This window comes from Scyliorhinus canicula, chromosome 11, assembly GCF_902713615.1.
Source record: "Scyliorhinus canicula chromosome 11, sScyCan1.1, whole genome shotgun sequence".
Classification (NCBI taxonomy): domain Eukaryota; kingdom Metazoa; phylum Chordata; class Chondrichthyes; order Carcharhiniformes; family Scyliorhinidae; genus Scyliorhinus; species Scyliorhinus canicula.
Window position 1 is genome coordinate 2,269,539 of NC_052156.1, and position 19,548 is coordinate 2,289,086.

The following is a 19,548-nucleotide window of genomic DNA, read 5'->3' on the forward strand; positions in this document are numbered from 1 at the left end:
ATTGAATTTAAAGACAGTGAGTGTGTGAGGAACTGCTGCTTTATTTTGGGTGTTGAAGTTTAAAAAGGAAGTGACTGAAAAATGGTTCTGTCTGTTGAATCAAAATTCCTCAGTGTGGAAGACGACACTCGCGCCGGTTTACAAAGGGTGACTAAAACAAAACTTTTTGGTTTGGTGGTCAAGCTGCAGTTGACTTTACCTGAAGGGGTGAGGAAGATGGAGATAACACAAACAATAGCTCAGCATTTAAATTTGCTGGAAACACAGCCTGAATCATTAGAATTAGTTAGAATTCAATTACAAATGAAACAATTAGAAATGAGGGAAAAAGATGAAAAGAGATAGAATTGAAGAAATTGGAAATGAAAGAAAAGGCGAGATTGGCTCTTACGGAGAGTAAAAAGAAAAGGAGTTAAATAAATATTGGATTTTGTCCGGTATCCTAGCAACTGTTGGGGTCTGGTCTGGGATTTTAATAACATTCAGGTAATTAAAATGCCCCATTATAACTGCTCTCTAATGTTTGCATCTCTCTGTAATTTCCCTGCAAATTTGTTCCTCTACATCTTTCTCACTAGTTGGTGATCTATATACTAGACCCAGCAATGTAATTTCAGCCTTTTTGTTCTTGAGCTCTGTTCAGATAGATTCTGTTCTTGACCCCCGTGACATCCTCTTTCTCCCGCACTAATGGGAGTATCAGGCTGTGCTGAAACACTGCAGCAAGCAGTCCCATAACTCTTACCACAATGTAGATGCAATGAGTGAAAATCACGGTATGAGAGTAACACAAACTCATACAATAACTTTAATTTTTGTCCTTTGGCATTACCGAGTTGTCATTTCCCCTCCATTTGCACCATCAGCTTCTTTGAGAGCTGCAATAACAGCATATTAAACACCATTGTTCTCTTGGAGTTACAGAAGCTAAATGCACCTTCAGTGACAATACTCCCTCTGCTGGACTGTCCTGGAGCTGCCATAGGAACACAGGAGTTAGAAATCTGCAATTCAGCCCTTGGAGCTTGCTCCGATATTCAATCAGATCCTGGCTGATCTCTTCCTGGTCTCAAATCCACCTCAACACCTGTTGTCCATATCCCTTTAACCATTAAAAAAAAAATCAGAAATATATCTATCTCTATATGCTGCTCCAGAGCAGATTGTTTGGATAATCAGTTGTTTGATATCTCAGAGATTGGTAACACCCTTGGAACCGTGTCCCAGCCAGAGTCAGCATCTTCAGCGGAGATGGGGAGAGAACAAATCTGAAAAAAAAAACCCAGCTGTAAACTGTTCCTTACCTCTGGTGGCACATGTCCTCCTGAAAATTATGCAGAATTTTATTGTGGTCAGCTTTTTCAATTCATTCACAAGATGAGGATGACACTGGGCAAAATCAGCCGATCTCTTATTGTCCTTGTGTAGGTGATGGTGAGCTACCTACATTAATATGGGGAGGGAGACGGTGGCGTAGTGGTATTGTCACTGGGCTAGTAACCCAGAGTAATGCTCTGGGGACCCAGGTTCAAATCCCGCCACTGCAGATGGTGAAATTTGAATTTAATAAAAATCTGGAATTAATTGTGTAATGATGACTGTGATACCATTGTCGAAAAAAACCCATCTGGTTCACTAATCTCCTTTAGGGAAGGAAATCTGCTGTCCTTACCCGGTCTGTCTGACATGTGACTCCAGACCCACAGCAATGTGGTTGACTCTTAACTGTCCCCTCATGGGCAATAAATGCTGGCCCAGCGACACCCACATCCAATGAACAAATAAAAAAGTTTCGATGAAGTGGCCAAGTAGACACAGTTTTTTTTTTTTTTTTTTATAAATTTAGATTACCCAATTATTTTTTCCAATTAAGGGGCAATTTAGCGTGGCCAATCCACCTATTCTGCACATTTTTGGGTTGTGGGGGCGAAACCCACGCAGACACGGGGAGAATGTGCAAACTCCACACGGACAGTGACCCAGAGCGGGGATCGAACCTGGGACCTCGGTGCTGTGAGGCAGCAGTGCTAACCACTAGGCCACCGTGCTGCCCTCAAGTAGACACAGTTGATAGGAAAAGTATTTGTGAGGTGGATTGAGGCTGCAAAGAGATGTAGATAATGTGAGTGGGCAAATATTGGAGTATAATGTGGGAAATGAGGTTGTCAGCTTTGGCAGGAAGAATATTTAAACCCAGAGAAATTCACTCAACGGTGTAGAGGGATCTGGGTGCTCTGGGACATGAATCACAAAACTTTGGAATGCAGATAAAACAAAGTGATTAGGAAAGTAAATGAAATGTTGTCCATTATTCCCGTAACAGCCTCCCCGAACAGGCGCCGGAATGTGGCGACTAGGGGCTTTTCCAGTAACTTCATTTGAAGCCTACTCGTGACAATAAGCGATTTTCATTTTCATATTGCAAACGGGATGGAATATAAACGGTCTTGCTACCACTGTGCAGGGCATTGATGAGACAACAGCTGGAGCACTGCAATTTTGGCCTCCTTACTTAGGGACAAGGTTCAGTGAAGGTTCACTAGGCTAATTCTTGGGAAAAAGGGGTTGCCCTAAGACGAAAAGTGAATATGTTTGGCCTATACTCACTGGAGCGGAGAAGAACCATTGGTTATCTTATAGAAATACACAAGATTCTGAGGTGGTTTTAACAGGATAGAAGCTTAGAGAATGTTCTCTCGTGGGAGAATCTAGAATTAGAGGCCAGTTTCAAAATAAGGACTTTCCCATTTAAGATGGAGGTAAGGAGGAATTTATTTTCCCAGTATCATTAATATTTAGAATTCTCTTCTGCAGCGAGCAGTATTGCTGGGTAATTGAAATGTTCAAGAATAATTCAGACATATTTTTCATTGATAATGGAGTGAAGGGTTACATTGGAAATGGATATGGAGCATATCTGCTGCTGCTCCTATTCTTTATGATCTTAAGATGGATAAACATGAGGGTGAGGAAAAGGTATATGTCGTGATTCTATGGATGCGGAGATGAAGTAAAAGGTTCTTGTGGAACAATACCTACATTAGGCCAAATGGCCTGTTCCTGTGCTAATGCAATTTTAGTGCTCCGCTCTGCCAGGGATTCTGTCTCCCTGCTCAGAGTTTTTTTCCCCCATAGAATTTACAGTGCAGAAGGCCATTCGGCCCATCGAGTCTGCACCGGCTCTTGGAAAGAGCACCCTACCCAAGGTCAACACCTGCACCCTATCCCCATAACCCAGTAACCCCACCCAACACGAAGGGCAATTTTGCACAGCAAGGGCAATTTATCATGGCCAATCCACCTAACCTGCACATCTTTGGACTGTGGGAGTAAACCGGAGCACCCGGAGGAAACCCACGCACACACGGGGAGGATGTGCAGACTCCTCACAGTTACCCAAGCCGGAATCGAACATGGGACCCTGGAGCTGTGAAGCAATTGTGCTATCCACAATGCTACCGTGCTGGACCATCCTAAGACTAAGATTACCAATTGTTGTCAAATTAGAGGTTGTCACTAGTACCCAGATAGGCTGCAGGCACATTTCACATAGAATCAGAGTTTTGAATGTTCAGAGTTCAACCTTAGTTGTTTTGTACCCTGGTATCAAAGTTGGAAGGATTGTACCTTCATGTGAATTTGGGGGAGGGAGCGGGCGCAGTTGCTCCTATGACCCACAGAGCTGTATTGTTAAGAGTATAACTCCTGGTTTGGCTACCCAAGCCAGAAATAAAGTCCCCAATGTTGAGAGTCACACTAAAGACCTGTTCAGCTCAGGGAGAGGAGTCCATCAATCAGTAGCTGTGGAGAATGACAATCTGCTGGATGTAACTGGGATGATAGTGCCATCAGTATGAGAAATCTCACTCCAGACAGATGACAATGGAACTGAATGGTTTGCCTCATGGTACAGGAGGACCATACAGAACAGAGCAGGGCTATTGGACCCACCATGCCTATGTTGGCTTTTTGAAAGAGCTGTGCAATTAGTCGCACTTCCCTTTACCCATAACCCTGCAAATGTTTCTCCTTCAAGTGTTTAACAACCATCCAAATGGTTATTGGAGTTCACACAGAGCTCAGAAATCCCAGATAGACACTCGACTTATCCACAGTGCTGATTATCTGTATGAAGAACTTTACTTGTAAAATTATAATCAGCCACTAATAGGAAGATTAAATTGAACTGAGAAAATGTCAAATTCCAAGGCTATCTGGGAATGTGGGAGTGTGATGTCAGGAAATGTTTTTGGGTAATTGTTACACTGTATTTCAAACTATCTCAATGTTATCTGGAACTATTCACACTCTTCCAATGGAACATGGAGCAAAGTTGAAACAAAATATACACAAATGTAAAATAATTGCCTACTCTTACTTTCTGCTCTTGCACAAAACCAAGAAGCAAATCTGATAACAGGCAACTTGAAGATGAATACGTGGTGGATGGAGTCTCAGAAGTTCAGTCATACTGGAGGTGGGGATGAAATGGTGTTCTGTAAACTGGATGAGTGACTCATGGTGGACATGACCATCCAGGTGAGGTGTGTAAGCCTCAAGGGAAAGCACTTGCACTTTCACAAATGTCCATGACAGCTCTCTGCAAGGGCAGCTAGTCCCACGCCCTACTCTTTTCCTTAGCTTTGCAAACATTTTATCAAATAATTACCAATTTCCTTTTGAAAGCCTTGATTAAAACTGCCTCCACCACAGTCAGCCAGTCAGGAACTAATCACTCGCTGTGTAAAATACTTTCCTCATGTCTCCTCTGGTTTTGTTTTTGCCCAATTACCTCAAATCTGTGTCTGGATTCTCAACCTTTTTGCCAACTGGGGATTCTCCATATCTACCCTGTCCAGACCCCTCGTGATTTTGAATACTTCTATCAACTCAGCCCTCAACCTCTCCTCTAAAGTCTCAGCTTCTCTCATCTATCCTTGTAACTGAAGCCCCTCAACCTTGGAACCATTTTCAAAAATATTTTCCACATCTTCTCCAATGCCTTCATATTCTTCCTAAAATGTGGTGCCAAGAATTAGAAAGAATGCTCCACTTAGTCATAGGAGTCATACCACACAGAAACAGGCCTTTCGGCCCAATATGTCAATACTGACCATCAAATAATAACCTGTACTAATCCCATTTACCAGCACTTGCTCCATAGCCTGCTCTGCTTTGACGATTTAAGTGCTCATCCAGATATTTAAATGTTGTTCCTGCCTCCACCACCCTCTCCGGCAGCACGTTCCATATTCCCACCACCCTCTCAGACAGCACGTTCCATATTCCCACCGCCCTCTCAGACAACACGTTCCATATTCCCACCACCCTCTCAGACAGCACGGTCCATATTCCCACTACCCTCTCCGGCAGCATGTTCCCGATTCCCACCGTCCTCTCCGGCAGCACTTTCCATATTCCCACCACCCTCTCTGGCAGCCCGTTCCATATTCCCACCGTCCTCTCCGGCAGCACGTTCCATATTCCCACCACCCTCTCCAGCAGCACGTTCCATATTCCCACCACCCTCTCCGGCAGCACGTTCCATATTCCCACCACCCTCTCCAGCAGCACGTTCCATATTCCCACTACTCTCTCAAACAGCACGTTCCATATTCCCACCACCCTCTCAGACAGCACGTTCCATATTCCCACCACCCTCTCAGACAGCACGTTCCATATTCCCACCACTCTCTCAGACAGCACGTTCCATATTCCCACTACCCTCTCAAACAGCACGTTCCATGTTCCCACCACCCTCTCCGGCAGCACGTTCCCGATTCCCACCACCCTCTCCGGCAGCACGTTCCCGATTCCCACCACCCTCTCCGGCAGCACGTTCCATGTTCCCACCACCCTCTCCGGCAGCACGTTCCATATTCCCATCACCCTCTCAGACAGCACGTTCCATATTCCCACCACCCTCTCAAACAGCACGTTCCATATTCCCACCACCCTCTCCGGCAGCACATTCCATATTCCCACCACCCTCTCCGGCAGCACGTTCCATATTCCCACCACCCTCTCAGACAGCATGTTCCATATTCATAGAATTTACAGTGCAGGAGGAGGCCATTCGACCCATCGAGTCTGCATCAGCTCCTGGAAAGAGCACCCTACCCAAGGTCAACACCTCCACCCTATCCCCATAACCCAGTAACCCCATCCAACACTAAGGGCAATTTTGGACACTAAGGGCAATTTATCATGGCCAATCCACCTAACCTGCACATCTTTGGACTGTGGGAGGAAACCAGAGCACCCGGAGGAAACCCACGCACACACGGGGAGGATGTGCAGACTCCGCACAGACAGTGACCCAAGCCTGAATTGAACCTGGGACCCTGGAGCTGTGAAGCAATTGTGCTATCCACAATGCTACCGTGCTGCCCTCTCCGGCAGCATGTTCCATAGTCCCACCACCCTCTCAGACAACACGTTCCTGATTCCCACCACCCTGTCAGGCCAGCACATTCCCGATTCCCACCACCCTCTCAGACAGCACGTTCCATATTCCCACCACCCTCTCCGGCAGCACATTCCCGATTCCCACCACCCTCTCCGGCAGCACGTTCCCGATTCCCACCACCCTCTCCGGCAGCACGTTCCCGATTCCCACCACCCTCTCCGGCAGCACGTTCCCGATTCCCACCACCCTCTCCGGCAGCACATTCCCGATTCCCACCACCCTCTCAGACAGCACGTTCCATTTTCCCACCACCCTCTGGGTGAATAAAATGTTTTCTCAAGTACCCTCTAAACACTTACCCTTCACCTTAAACTTCTGCCATGGGGTAAAGATTCTTGCCATCTACCCTCTCAATTTTATATCGATCTATCTGATCCCTCTCAGCCTCCTCTGCTCCAGGGAAAACAAACCCAGCCTGTACAGTCTCTCCTCATAGCTGAAATTTTCCATCCCAGGGAACATCCTGGTGAATCTCCTCTGCGCCCCCTCCAGTGCAATCACATCCTTCCTATAGTGAGGTGACCAGAACTGCACACAGTATTCCATCTGTAGCCTGACCAATGTTTTATAAGGTTCTATAAACGTTCATTGTAACTTCCTTGCATAACCCAGAAAGTGTCAGTGCTTTCCAGTGAAGAACTTTTCTGGCATAATTAAAATGGGGGTAACAGGTTATTGGCTTTGAGCAGTGGCCACAGATTAGGGTCAGACTGATTTTGATACCCAAGGCATCAGGCAAGACTCGGTTAGCAGCACTGTCTAATCTCTGAGGTGAAGATTGTGGGTTGAAGTTCCCAAAGACAGAAACTGAAACACACAGTCCCGCACAATACGGAGGGAGCACTGCACTGGGGGAGGTGCCATTTTTCTGTTGAGATGTTAAGGAAAGATCACCCCTCTCTTCAGGTGAATGCAATATCTAGCACTGTTTGACAAGGGGCTGGAGTGGTCTTCCAGATTTCAAGGGTCAATATTCACCCCCTAAATCAACATCACAAACAGAATTTTGGGCCGTTATCAGAACGCTGCTCGAGAGAGTTCGCTGCGTGCAAATTCATTACAGGTTACCACTCTTCAAAAACAATTAATTGCCCACAAGGCACTTTGGGATGGTCTGGTGTGAAAGGGACTCTGGAAATCAAAGTCCTAGTGCGCAGCTTTTTCTTTGCCATTTCTCTAGGTAAATCAGCTTTTTGGTGATTTGATCAAGAGGCTGTGATGCAAGTATGTAGCCTGAAGGTCCTCATTAGGCTCCAGGCGTGCTTTCTGATGGTTAGTTCTGGATTATGGGCAGTAATTCATGTGGATTACTATCATCCAGCTGGAAAAGTATATCCATTCCTGGTCATCACGCTTTAGCAAAGATGTTAAGACCGAGACAGAGTGCAGCTGAGATAGAACCAGAAGAGTGATAAGAAATGCTTTTCCACTGAATTGTTCCGATTTGGAACACATAGCCTTAAAGGGGAGTGAAAATTTAAAAAAACTTGCATTTCTATTGCACCTTTCATGACCAGATGTCTCAGTATGTTTTTATAAAATGTGCTTCATTGACAGGTTAATGATCTCAGGATTGTTACACCATAGGAGGCTATTTGGTCCACTGTCTGTGCCACCTCTGAATGAGCAATTCAGTGTTGTTCTCCTGCCCATAACTCTGCAAACTCTACTCGTGATGTTGATTAACAGATAAATGTTGGCCAGGGCGGTAATTTCCAAAGCGCTATTAGATAAATACTTGAAAAGGAAAATGTGCAAGGCTAAGGAGAAAGTGCGATGGGCATTAAAAAAAAAGTGGAATTTGAGCAAGATTAAAAACAACTCAATTAAATAGAAGGAAAAATAGGCAAAGAAAAATATCAATAGATCAGTGAGAAATACTAAAACAGGAGTTGGGAAAGAAGCACAAGTACTGTTGGGTAATGAGAAACGGGAATTATTGGGCAGTGATTTTAGATTCAATCTAATTTCAAACTAAAATGTAATATTTGGAAATTACAGCGCAGTTGATAATAAGGACAGCGAATAGGAAAACAGCAAAGGCATTAGAACAGTTAGGGATGTTTGTCACAATTACACCTAAAATAGAAGAATCATTGCATCAAACTCCCAGCAATCAAAAACCCTTCCTACTTAGTCCAGGAGTTCCAGTTCCTGCGGCAGATTTACACTGGATTGCCTGTCTGAGTTGGTGCAAGCAATACCCCAACAATATCGGGTCAAATGGCAGTCAGGAATGCAGCATGAAGGCCCTGGCACATCCGGATGTGGTTTAAAAAGAAAATTCTTGGAAAGCATGGAATAAAACCAACAAAATACAGCACAGCAGACAAAAACAAAACTCTCGTTTTTAATTATGGTGAAATTAACAAACTGAAATGCAAACATTTCACTTTCACATTTCACAACGAATTTGTTTTGCGAGACAGCGATAGGAAAAAGGAAAGGTCTCAACAAAGATGATGCTTGATTGAGTGAGCGGGGGGGGGGGGGGGGGGAATTAGAAAGCAATCATGGGCAGGGGGTGGGGGGGGGAAAAGAGTTGAGGTCGGTGGAAAATTGAGGGGGAAAAGGGACGAGAGGCAGAGTAACGGAGATTGACAGGACAGAACAACAGGGAAAGTGAAGAGAATGAGAGATTTTTTATGAAAACAAGCAGGACTGGGGAAAAAGGTGATGTGAGCCAGTGAGAGGCAGGGAGGGTAACACAGAAAACATATAAAAGAGTCACTCACTAAAGCATACACTTATCAAAAAGCCCACTTAAAGTTAACAATCTTCCTATTCAAAGAACTCGAATAGAAACATTTTGTTAGGTTTGTTTAATAGTCCAAGTGCACTTTAGGAAAGCAGTGTCAATATGCACCTAGTCCTTGGCTTGACCCATTCCCAGGCTCCATCACCAGTCTTGAGAGGACAGGCATAAACAGAGCTTCAGGACGTGCCCTATAATTTATGAGAGTACAGCATTTCTAAAACACAATTAAGTAAACTTGCATTTTTCAAAACGTGAAGCATTTCACTCATTCATTTTCTCAATTCCAAATGCAGACACACAGTGGATTTCTGTAGAAGAGTCGACATTGGGAATATTTAAGCTCTACACCATTGCTCCAGCCAGCTTCCCACTTCACCCAAAGGCATGGACTCAATCGGGTTATTATTCAGAAAGGTTTCCGATGGAAGAGAGGAGACAGTCACAACCGAGCCCCTGTATATCTTCACAGATAGTCATGTGCATACAGTGGGATACAGGATATTAAGAACACCTTCCCAATTGCAGGGAAAATTGAGGCAGGGTCAGTCTTGGAATTCCTGACATGACAGTTCAGTGGGAGCACCTACTCCACAAAGGCTGCAGTGGCTCGAGAAAATGGTTCACCAGCACCTACTTGAAGATGTCTAGGGCGATGGGCAACAATTGTTGGCGTTACCCAAGATGCCCATATTGAGAATGGAGTTGGGGGGGGGGGGGGTGAAATCCAATTTTGGCACCCAGCTTAGACATGGCACTGGTACTAGTTTACACTGTACCTCCACCCAATGGATAAACTCAACAAGCCAGTGGAAAAGTCAAGTCAAATTGACTTAAATGCATCCACTCACGAACTGGGCCCAAATAATGAGACTGGAGTTTGGTATGCAATGTATTGTGGTAAGTAAACCACAATAATCCAACAGAAAAAAACAACTCACTGGAGGAAAAGATCTTTGGATGAAATTATATCAGAAAGAAAAACCTTGAATCAGCCTGTGATTCAGCAATTAGAGCACACACACACGCTTAAAGGTGATGTGAACAGTATATCTTCCAATTGAGCAATGAGGTATTGGGTTTCTCTTTAGCTGAGAAGATGATGCTGTACGCCCAACAACTGCAAGATGCGTTTCAGAACACCAATAGAAAACTGTGTCAAATATGAGAAATAGTCAAACCTCACCTTTGTGTGGACTTGGAAAAGGGAGGCCCGTCAAAGACAAATTTCCACCACTGGGAGAATAATGAGAGAAGGATGTGCTGATCACATCAACATTGGTACAATCCATGACACACTACTCCACAGATCAGATGGGAGGGGGAGAGAATAAGGGGGTAATGTGTTCGGGAATTCAGGGATGGCGAGTATTTTCTCTGCTCCTTGCTACATCAATCTCTGCCCGGCAGAAGATAAAAGTTTTACCAGTGTGTCTAAACCAATCCAAATATATTCTAGCCCAATACTGGCACACATTCTAGGAGTCACCCTGCTTTCTGCTCCGTGGTCCATTTGAACTCCCTTAAGTCACCTAATTGCACCAATAGCGGGGGGTGTAAAATTGGCTGTTCCTGCTAAGCAACATACCGGGTCACTTTGAATTGGAGGAGTTAAACAAATCTGAAACGCTAATTGAATTTGCACTCTATACAGGCGCATTGGCATACTGACCAAGTATCACCGCACCTGGCAGTTTTCATGAACAAGTTTTCAGCTACTCCAACTTTGGATTCAGTACACAAGAGCAGAACCTAATCGTGCACACTTGATCTGTAGAGTCGTGTGGGTCCAGCTCACCATTTACACAGGTCCTGTTGCTGTGATTTGCTATCTTTGGAGTTTAGGTTCTGACTTGTACTTGCTGATTATGTTTATGATTATAGGAGGATGCCAATTAGGGCAAGATGAAAGCAGAGTAAAATCTGTATAATCTGCACTTGTGATGCTGCGACTGTTACCACCGGGTATACAGCTCCTGCACCAGTAACATGACTTGACTGCAATACTGCGGCTGGCTTAATCATCAATCTCCTTTTCAGCATATAAGGTACATCAGGTTAACTTGAAATTCTACCAGGTAAGACGAAACGTCATCGATCTTAAATTTGAAAATTAACTTTCTCACACCTCAGATGCTACCAGACTTGCTGAATTCCAGCATTTCCTGCTTTTATTTCAGATTTCCAGCGTCTGCAATAATTTGTTTTTGTGTCAGATTTAAGAGGTATCTCAGGATTTTCCAATTCTCCCCCCCCCCCCCCACCTCTTCAGGAATTCTGGTAACTACTTCAACAGTGGGTTCTCACAGCCAAATAATTGAACTAGTGGACAAATGTATTGCTGCCAACGAAAAAAACTCTCCAACCCTGAACACTCCAAAGACAAGATAAAATGGTTGTGAGATGGACCTTTACCTGCCTCACTCAGCCAGGACGTGGGGGTTTGATGGGTTTTGCACGAAACACCAAAGTGCAGAGACATCGATGGATGGACAGGGAAGTGGGGGAGGGCAGGAACGTTCGCGTTGCCCTCAAATGTTCCTGCTTCTCAAATCCAATCTTGAATGCAATGAAATGGGAGGAAGATATATAATGACAATTGGTTAAGGAGGAAGTGAACACTATTGAAGCTGATTGTGCTCTTTGTTGGTTGTAAACACGACACTTCATACCCAATCTTCCGATCTTAACCTGGGAGTAAGATTACATAAACATCTCTAAACTTTACCAAGATAGCAGCAGTCAGTCAGCACCTTCAAATCTCAACCAGTTGGATGAAATGGATCTCCGGGTACTAGATAAGAGGCTAGTCACAAGATATGCATGGCAGTCATTTTGACTAACTGCACTGCAAGAAATCCCCCAATTATTAAATGCAAAGTGTGTTGAAACACGCAGTAGTTAGCATGAAGATGTTGGGGGATTGAGCACAGTCTGTTATGTGGACCTCAAATCATTTCTTTTTTTCAGTTGCCGACTTGGACACACACGCGCAAAGTCCCAGTGCCACTGGCAGAAGAGGTCCCCAATACCAAACACATCATTGAGCCAGGGACCAGCATAACATTAATAACATTTTCCAAAGGAGGGTATGGAAAACAAATGAGCTTTCTTGCAAAACGTAACACACCAGCTACTAGAGCAGAGTCCACCCCCAAAAGAAAAGCCCACTCCACTCTCTCCTCATCCAGCAAGTCGTTTAATTGATAGATCTCAACTCCAACATCCTCCACTCCAGAAACATGACTCCTCAGAGCCCATTTTCCTCATTCAAACTACGATTTCAGCAGTGCTCGAGGCAGATACTGATGAGCACCACAGAACCTCTGGCAAAGCTCCTCAACCCCATAACTACCACCACTGCAATTTGCAAATTGACAAAAAGTATTTCCATTTGTATTTTTTGTTTGGAAAAGATTCAGGAGATGTTACACAAATCCAAGGACGTATTTTATACAAAGCAGATTTGAAGAGAGATCTATTTTAAAAAATAAAGAGGAACAACAATTGCAAACAGGTGGCCCAGGTGTTATTGCCACAATCATGTGTCTCACTGATCCATAATACGCACAATAGCGACAGAATCATGAATCAAATGCATTTGTTCACATCACCTTTAAAAGCCCATTTCAGAAGCATCTTCACTCCCAGAATGGCATTAATGAGACAAAAACAGCTAGACAAGTCATCCCCAGCCAGCTCATTCCTAGCGACTATAATTCAAGGACCCATCAGAGAGGAGAGGGGAGAAGGTGTGGTGTGGGGGAGGATGGGGAATAAATTAGTTTTATGAGTTGAGGGGTTGAACATATATATTTTTTTGTCCAAAGTGGCAGGCTCCTTGCTGCAACATGCAGTTTAATCACAGTCCCCATGATCAGACCAAGCATCAGTCTACTTCTTCCACGTTTCCATACGCTGGGGTGCAGTGGTCCGCAGGACGTGTGAACAAGTTAGACACCGAGTCCGGAGTCAGCTGGGGAGCTTCTTCGGGGTCCAGATCTGCTCCCCGTGCTGCCTGACTAGAAGCCTGCAAATATATCAATCCCAAGATTTAGGACAAAAAAAAGGTACAAAAGTGCCGTTCAACTCAAAATCGGCTGAAAAAGTACAATAAAAATTTATTATATTTCTCTTTTTAAATTGCACCAGTAAATTCTGTGAAACATATTTAAATCTCAAGCTGATGTTTTCACCATCAGCGAGGTAAAATGAATCTTCAAGTACTCAAAATTGAAAATTAGGTTTAAACTCTCAAGTTTTACATATTTTAAACACATTAACATTACAATGCTTTCAATCTTAAGAACTGTACAGTGTGCAGGGAGAGAGGGAGAGAGCCCTGTGTAACTCCCACCTCTGTACAACGGCAAAACAATATCCTTATAGTCAGCAGCCTTTGTACAGCAACATTTCAGATACAATGTTAGATATTTGTTTAAAAGAACAACAGGGTATGAATGGACAAAGGATTTTTAATCCTAATAGTGTTAAGATTTGCAACATCCTGCGAAGATACAGTCAACACATTTCAATTTGTGAAGGATAACAAAGGATTACATGGGTTATACTGCCTCTCTCTACAAAAACATCGTAGACATAATTAATGCATTCTCTTGTTCTGGCATTTTTCAATTTTCGGTCCCTTCATTTTGAAATTTCCCTGGTCTGGAGAGAAAAAGTGTGAGGAAGAGAAAGAGATAGCGATGCTGCTCTCTGAGTGGCTGCCAACATTGCCTCGAAGACAATCAGAGTTAGCTTTACCCATACCGCCCTTCCTTTGGGAAATTAAACCACGTTGGTGGCTTCAGCTACATGGGCAAGATGTGAGCGAGCTCGTGGGTGAGATGCAGACTGCGAGCGAGCTCGTGCCCGAGTCTCTCGGCTGCAGAAACAAACCAGCCCACTGACCAAGTTTAGCACATTTTTAAAAAAACCTGCATTGCTTCTGAGCGCTTATTTTTGGGGATAACTGGAAATTCTTAATAAATGAATTATTCATAATCAAAGAGGCACTAATACCAAACAACAGTCGGAGGTCCAAGACTACCAGTATTAAACTTTTATTTTTCATTTGTAAGAACCAAGGTGGAAGATGATTTGATGAGCAGTGAAAAGTTATCGCTAACTCTGACCTTCTCTGAAAAAGCTCATGGATGGAACATGCAATATCTGCAATTCTTCACTTTTAAGTTTTGCTATTAAAAAAAAATAATAATTTGTTGATTCCTAAGATAGCAGTGTGCTGTGGAACTGGGAGTAGGTGAAAAAGCCTCAGGCACTTACAGGGCGGACCTGTCATATACATTTAAAAAAGAAATAGCTCCACCAAAAGGGAAAACAGACATGTTGAGAAGTTGTGAAGGACTAGTGTTGCAGATTAGTTGTTGGGCAGCTGTGTGAACAAGCAGTGCCGTCCTCTACTGCTGTGATCTGCCTGCCCTAAATGATCAGTGGGTACAGGACATTTACAAAGAGAGCCAGTATTGCAGCCAAAGTGCTGAGAACAAAGTATCGGATGCAATCTTGGTCTGAGTAGTCTGTGAGTTGAGTTCCTGAGAAATCCTCGTTGATCCGAGACTGCAGTGGCCTAAGTCCCTGATTATGCCTGCCTGGTGTGCGTGGTGCCTCTTCCCCAGTCTCTTCTGCCTCCAACTCCTGCCATATTAGAGAAGCCTGCGATTTGTGGAAACTCCCATCAGCCTCTCGCAAAAGAACAGTGTAATACAGGCCTTCTCTAACTCAATCTCCTGATTTAACACAAAACTGCCTTGTGGTCCAGTAAGCAGGAGATGTGCAAGAGGTTCTGGGGCAATTACAGTGAAGCAATAACAATGTGATAGGTTGAATATTTATACTTCAGGAAAAATTGGAAAAGCATGCGCTCATGTTTAAGTGATAGGTACAACTAGTATGCGTGCACACGAGGGCATGAGCATGTGACGCTTGCGTGAGCGCACGGAAGTGTGTATCTATGTGTGGTATTGCGATGGGTTGGTTGCTGGTGTGAAAGACACCAGGACAACTAATGTTAGAACCAAATGTAGGGGAATAGCTTTGTGAATAAAGGTGATGTTTTACACTCTGCCCCATTTAGTAATGAGCCATGCAGTGCAAAAAAGGCTTCAGTTTGCATCCCTAATCTGTGCTCAGAAAGTAGCTCTGGCCCGGGGCCCGGGGGGGGGGGGAGGGGAATTTTCAATAAGATTGCTCTTTATTGACCCAACATGCATTGAATTACTTTAAAGAGCAATCACAATTATGCAGGTTAGAAATCATTGAGCAGCCTTACTCTGAACCACCATTCCTGAATCAGAGTGTGTGCTGCTTTGTCAGACACAGGGCTAGTCTCAAAGCAGATGCCTTCCACAGTCAGTGGAGGCACAAGTTTCAGAGTGGAGCAGCTTTGACAGAGATTGGGTGAAATGGAGTGGTTTCCTGAAATAATAATTTTAACATAGCCCATATTAAATGAGGGAGTCGATTTCCAACAGGTTACTTATTGTAAACTGTTCCCCCAGAACATTTTGCACATTCCAAGTTGCAACTGACTAAATTTAGGACAAGCATACTTGAGAACAGGCTCCTAATGAACAATGTGAATGAAGCACCACAGGCTGATGCTGCAAGTTTACATTTAACTGGTTGCGTTTAGCCTTTCCCCAACCCCACAACTCACACCAATCGGAAGGGTTCAAAAAGCAGCAGTACTCTCAAGTTAGCTTGTTTGAAATTACCACTATTTCAAAACAGAGAAAAACAGAACTTTGCAAACACAACAGGATAAAATATATTCAATTATCACTGCGAGCTCTATACACAATATAAAAATATTAAACACATGCTTAAAGCCTTAACATGTAATTGAAAAACTTCGCCTGCTAATCTCAAAAGATAAATTAAGGGGCAATGGTCAGATATAATGCCATTCAGTGGCTAAACAGCCAATTCCCCATAGTATACACCACATGGACAAACCAGCATGTGCGCACCAGGCAGGCACAGCTTTCCTGGGGTAAAACAGTGGTGGTGGTGTGTGTGGTGGGGGGGCAATGAAATGGAATGAAATGAAAATCGCTTATTGTCACCAGTAGGCTTCAATGAAGTTACTGTGAAAAGCCCCTAGTCGCCACATTCTGGCACCTGTTCAGGGAGGCTGGTACGGGAATTGAACCCGTGCTGCTGGCCTGCCCTGGTCTGCTATAAAAGCCAGCGATTTAGCCCTGTGCTAAACCAGACCTTGGTGATGCTGTTCAGCACAAATTACTGTTGGAAAGTGCAGGTGTTTGAATGTCAGGGTAAGAGCAGCACGAGGCTAGAACCAGATGGCCTCTTATTGTTGAATAACCAACTCTCAACATCTAGGCAGAAAATGTGGCTTGAGCCAGAATAGAGCTAATGCCGACGCAGTCAGCACTGAGGGGATTGGTAGAGAACAGGAAAAATAATAGATATCCAATGTGGAGCAGGCACTATCTGGCTTGCCATGATGGAGGAGGTTCCAGTGATGCTGTTTGTAGCAAAATCACAAATTTACATTTAAAACATAATTACAATTTCACTAAAAATCTAAAATCATTAAACCTGTGTCTACCAGAGAAGGTTAAAGGCTAGGAATCCTGCAGGAAGTAACTCACCTCCTGACCTCCCCCCCACCCCAAAGCCTTTCCACCATCTTCAAGGCACAAGTCAGGAGTGCGATGGAATACTCTCCACTTGCCTGGATGAGCGCAGCTCCAACAACACTCAAGAAGCTCAACACCATCCAGGACAAAGCAGCCCCGCTTGATTGCTCCCCCTTCCACAAACATTCACTCCCTTCCTGACTGACGCACAACTGCAGCATATCCAAGCCACCCACCATCCTGACTTGGAAATATATCTCCGTTCCTTCCCGTCACTGGGTCACAATCCCGGAATTTCCTCCCTAACAGCTTAGATGCACCTACACCACATGAACTGCAGCGGTTCAAGAAGGCAGCTTACCACCACCGTCTGAAGGGCGACTAGTGATGGACAATAAGGGATCAGTGTTGGGCCCACAATTGTTCACAATTTACATAGATGATTTGGAGTTGGGGACCAAGAGCAATGTGTCCAAGTTTGCAGACGACACTAAGATGAGTGGGAAAGCGAAAAGTACAGAGGATACTGGAAGTCTGCAGAGGGATTTGGATAGGTTAAGTGAATGGGCTCGGGTCTGGCAGATGGAATACAATGTTGACAAATGTGAGGTTATCCATTTTGGTAGGAATAACAGCAAACGGGATTATTATTTAAACAAAAAATATTAAAGCATGCCGCTGTGCAGAGAGACCTGGGTGTGCTAGTGCATGAGTCACAGAAAGTTGGTTTACAGGTGCAACAGGTGATTAAGGCGGCAAATGGAATTTTGTCCTTCATTGCTAGAGGGATGGAGTTTAAGATTAGGGAGGTTATGCTGCAATTGTATACGGTGTTAGTGAGGCCACACCTGGAGTATTGTTTTCAATTTTGGTCTCCTTACTTGAGAAAGGACATACTGGAACTGGAGGGTGTGCAGAGGAGATTCACTAGGTTAATCCCAGAGCTGAAGGGGTTGGATTATGAGGAGAGGTTGAGTAGACTGGGACTGTACTCGTTGGAATTTAGAAGGATGAAGGGGGAATCTTATAGAAACATTTAAAATTATGAAGGGAATAGATAGGATAAATGCGGGCAGGTTGTTTCCACTGGCGGGTGAAAGCAGAACTAGGGGACATAGCCTCAAAATAAGAGGAAGTAGATTTAGGACGGAGTTTAGGAGGAACTTCTTCACCCAAAGGGTTGTGAATCTATGGAATTCCTTGCCCAGTGAAGCAGTTGAGGAACCTTCATTAAATGTTTTTACGGTAAAGATAGATAGTTTTTTGAAGAATAAAAGGATTAAGGGTTATGGTGTTCGGGCCGGAAAGTGGAGCTGAGTCCACAAAAGATCAGCCATGATCTCATTGAATGGCAGAGCAGGCTCGAGGGGCCAGATGGCCTACTCCTGCTCCTAGTTCTTATGTTCTTGAATGCTGGGCCCAACCAGCGACACCCACATCCCCCAATGAATAAAAAAGGAGGCTGGGCCCTTTTGGAGCACTGCAATTTCAGTCCAAGAGTTTCCAGAAACATTTACAAATCCTCCAAGGTCATGGAGCATAAAATCTTCACACAGCTTGAGACTACTCTTCCCCAGTGAGACAATATGGAGGCAGCAGTGGGATTTGAAAACACAGTCACTGTGCTGCACTGCAGGTTACCTGGATAGGAGACTGACCCAGGCTACATCAGAACCAAGTGAAGGAGGTTGGGGGGGAAAGAAAGAGAGTTGGATCACGTTATGAATCAAGCCAACACTAGAGTGAGAAAGGAAGGTGAAGGCAGGTTAATCTCTTGGATCGAAAGAGAAAATGCTGGAAAATCGCAGCAAGTCTGGCATTATCTGTAGGGAGAGAAAAGAGCAAACGTTGAGTCCAATGACTCTTTATCAAAGTTAACAGTCAGAGAAAGTGGGAAATATTTATACTCTGGAGTGAGAAAAGGGGCTGGTTTAGCACACTGGGCTAAATCGCTGGCTTTGAAAGCAGACCGAGGCAGGCCAGCAGCACTTTTCCAACTTCTTCCATCGGGCAGGAGATTCAGAAGTCTGAGAACACGCACGAACAGACTCAAAAACAGCTTCTTCCCCATTGTCACCAGACTCCTAAATGACCCTCTTATTGACTGACCTCATTAACACTACACCCTGTATGCTTCATCCGATGCCAATGCTTATTTAGCACTGGGCTGTTTAGCACTGGGCTAAATCGCTGGCTTTGAAAGCAGACCAAGCAGGCCAGCAGCACGGTTCGATTCCCGTAACAGATGCCGGAATGTGGCAACTAGAGGCTTTTCACAGTAACTTTATTTGAAGCCGACTTGTGACAATAAGCAATTTTCATTTTTCATTTCATTCAGAATGAAAGATGAGTCTCAGCCACAGAAACCCAGGGAAATGAGGTGCTAATAGCCACAGAAAGCAAGGGAAATGGGGTGCTAATAGCCACAGAAAGCAAAGGGAAAAGAGATCTAATGGCAGTCCCCAGAGAGAACAAAAGGTGTGAAAGGCCAAACAGCAGAGAAACTAACATCAGAGGGTGAACTGTGACAGATGGAGATGTAGGGGGAAGGGAAGGGGGAAGCAAAGGGGAGAAAGGGTAACGAAAGGTGGATAAGATTGAGGGATGGTTAAATATATATTAAGAAAGACGAGCAAGAAAGAAATGGTAAAAGACAGTTGAAATTAAATGGGATGAAAAAAAAATGGGGTTGAGCTAAT

General features: G+C 44.2%; 1 protein-coding gene across 1 annotated transcript in view; it reads right to left on the reverse strand.

Moving 5' to 3' along the window:
* Positions 1 to 13,320: 13,320 nt before the first annotated feature.
* Positions 13,321 to 19,548, reverse strand: part of usp19 (ubiquitin specific peptidase 19) — a 148,533-nt gene continuing 142,305 nt past the window's right edge. Inside the window, 1 exon segment of the mRNA XM_038812099.1 lies at positions 13,321 to 14,900. Coding sequence (XP_038668027.1) covers positions 14,667 to 14,900 — 234 coding nt within the window. The 3' untranslated portion in view covers positions 13,321 to 14,666.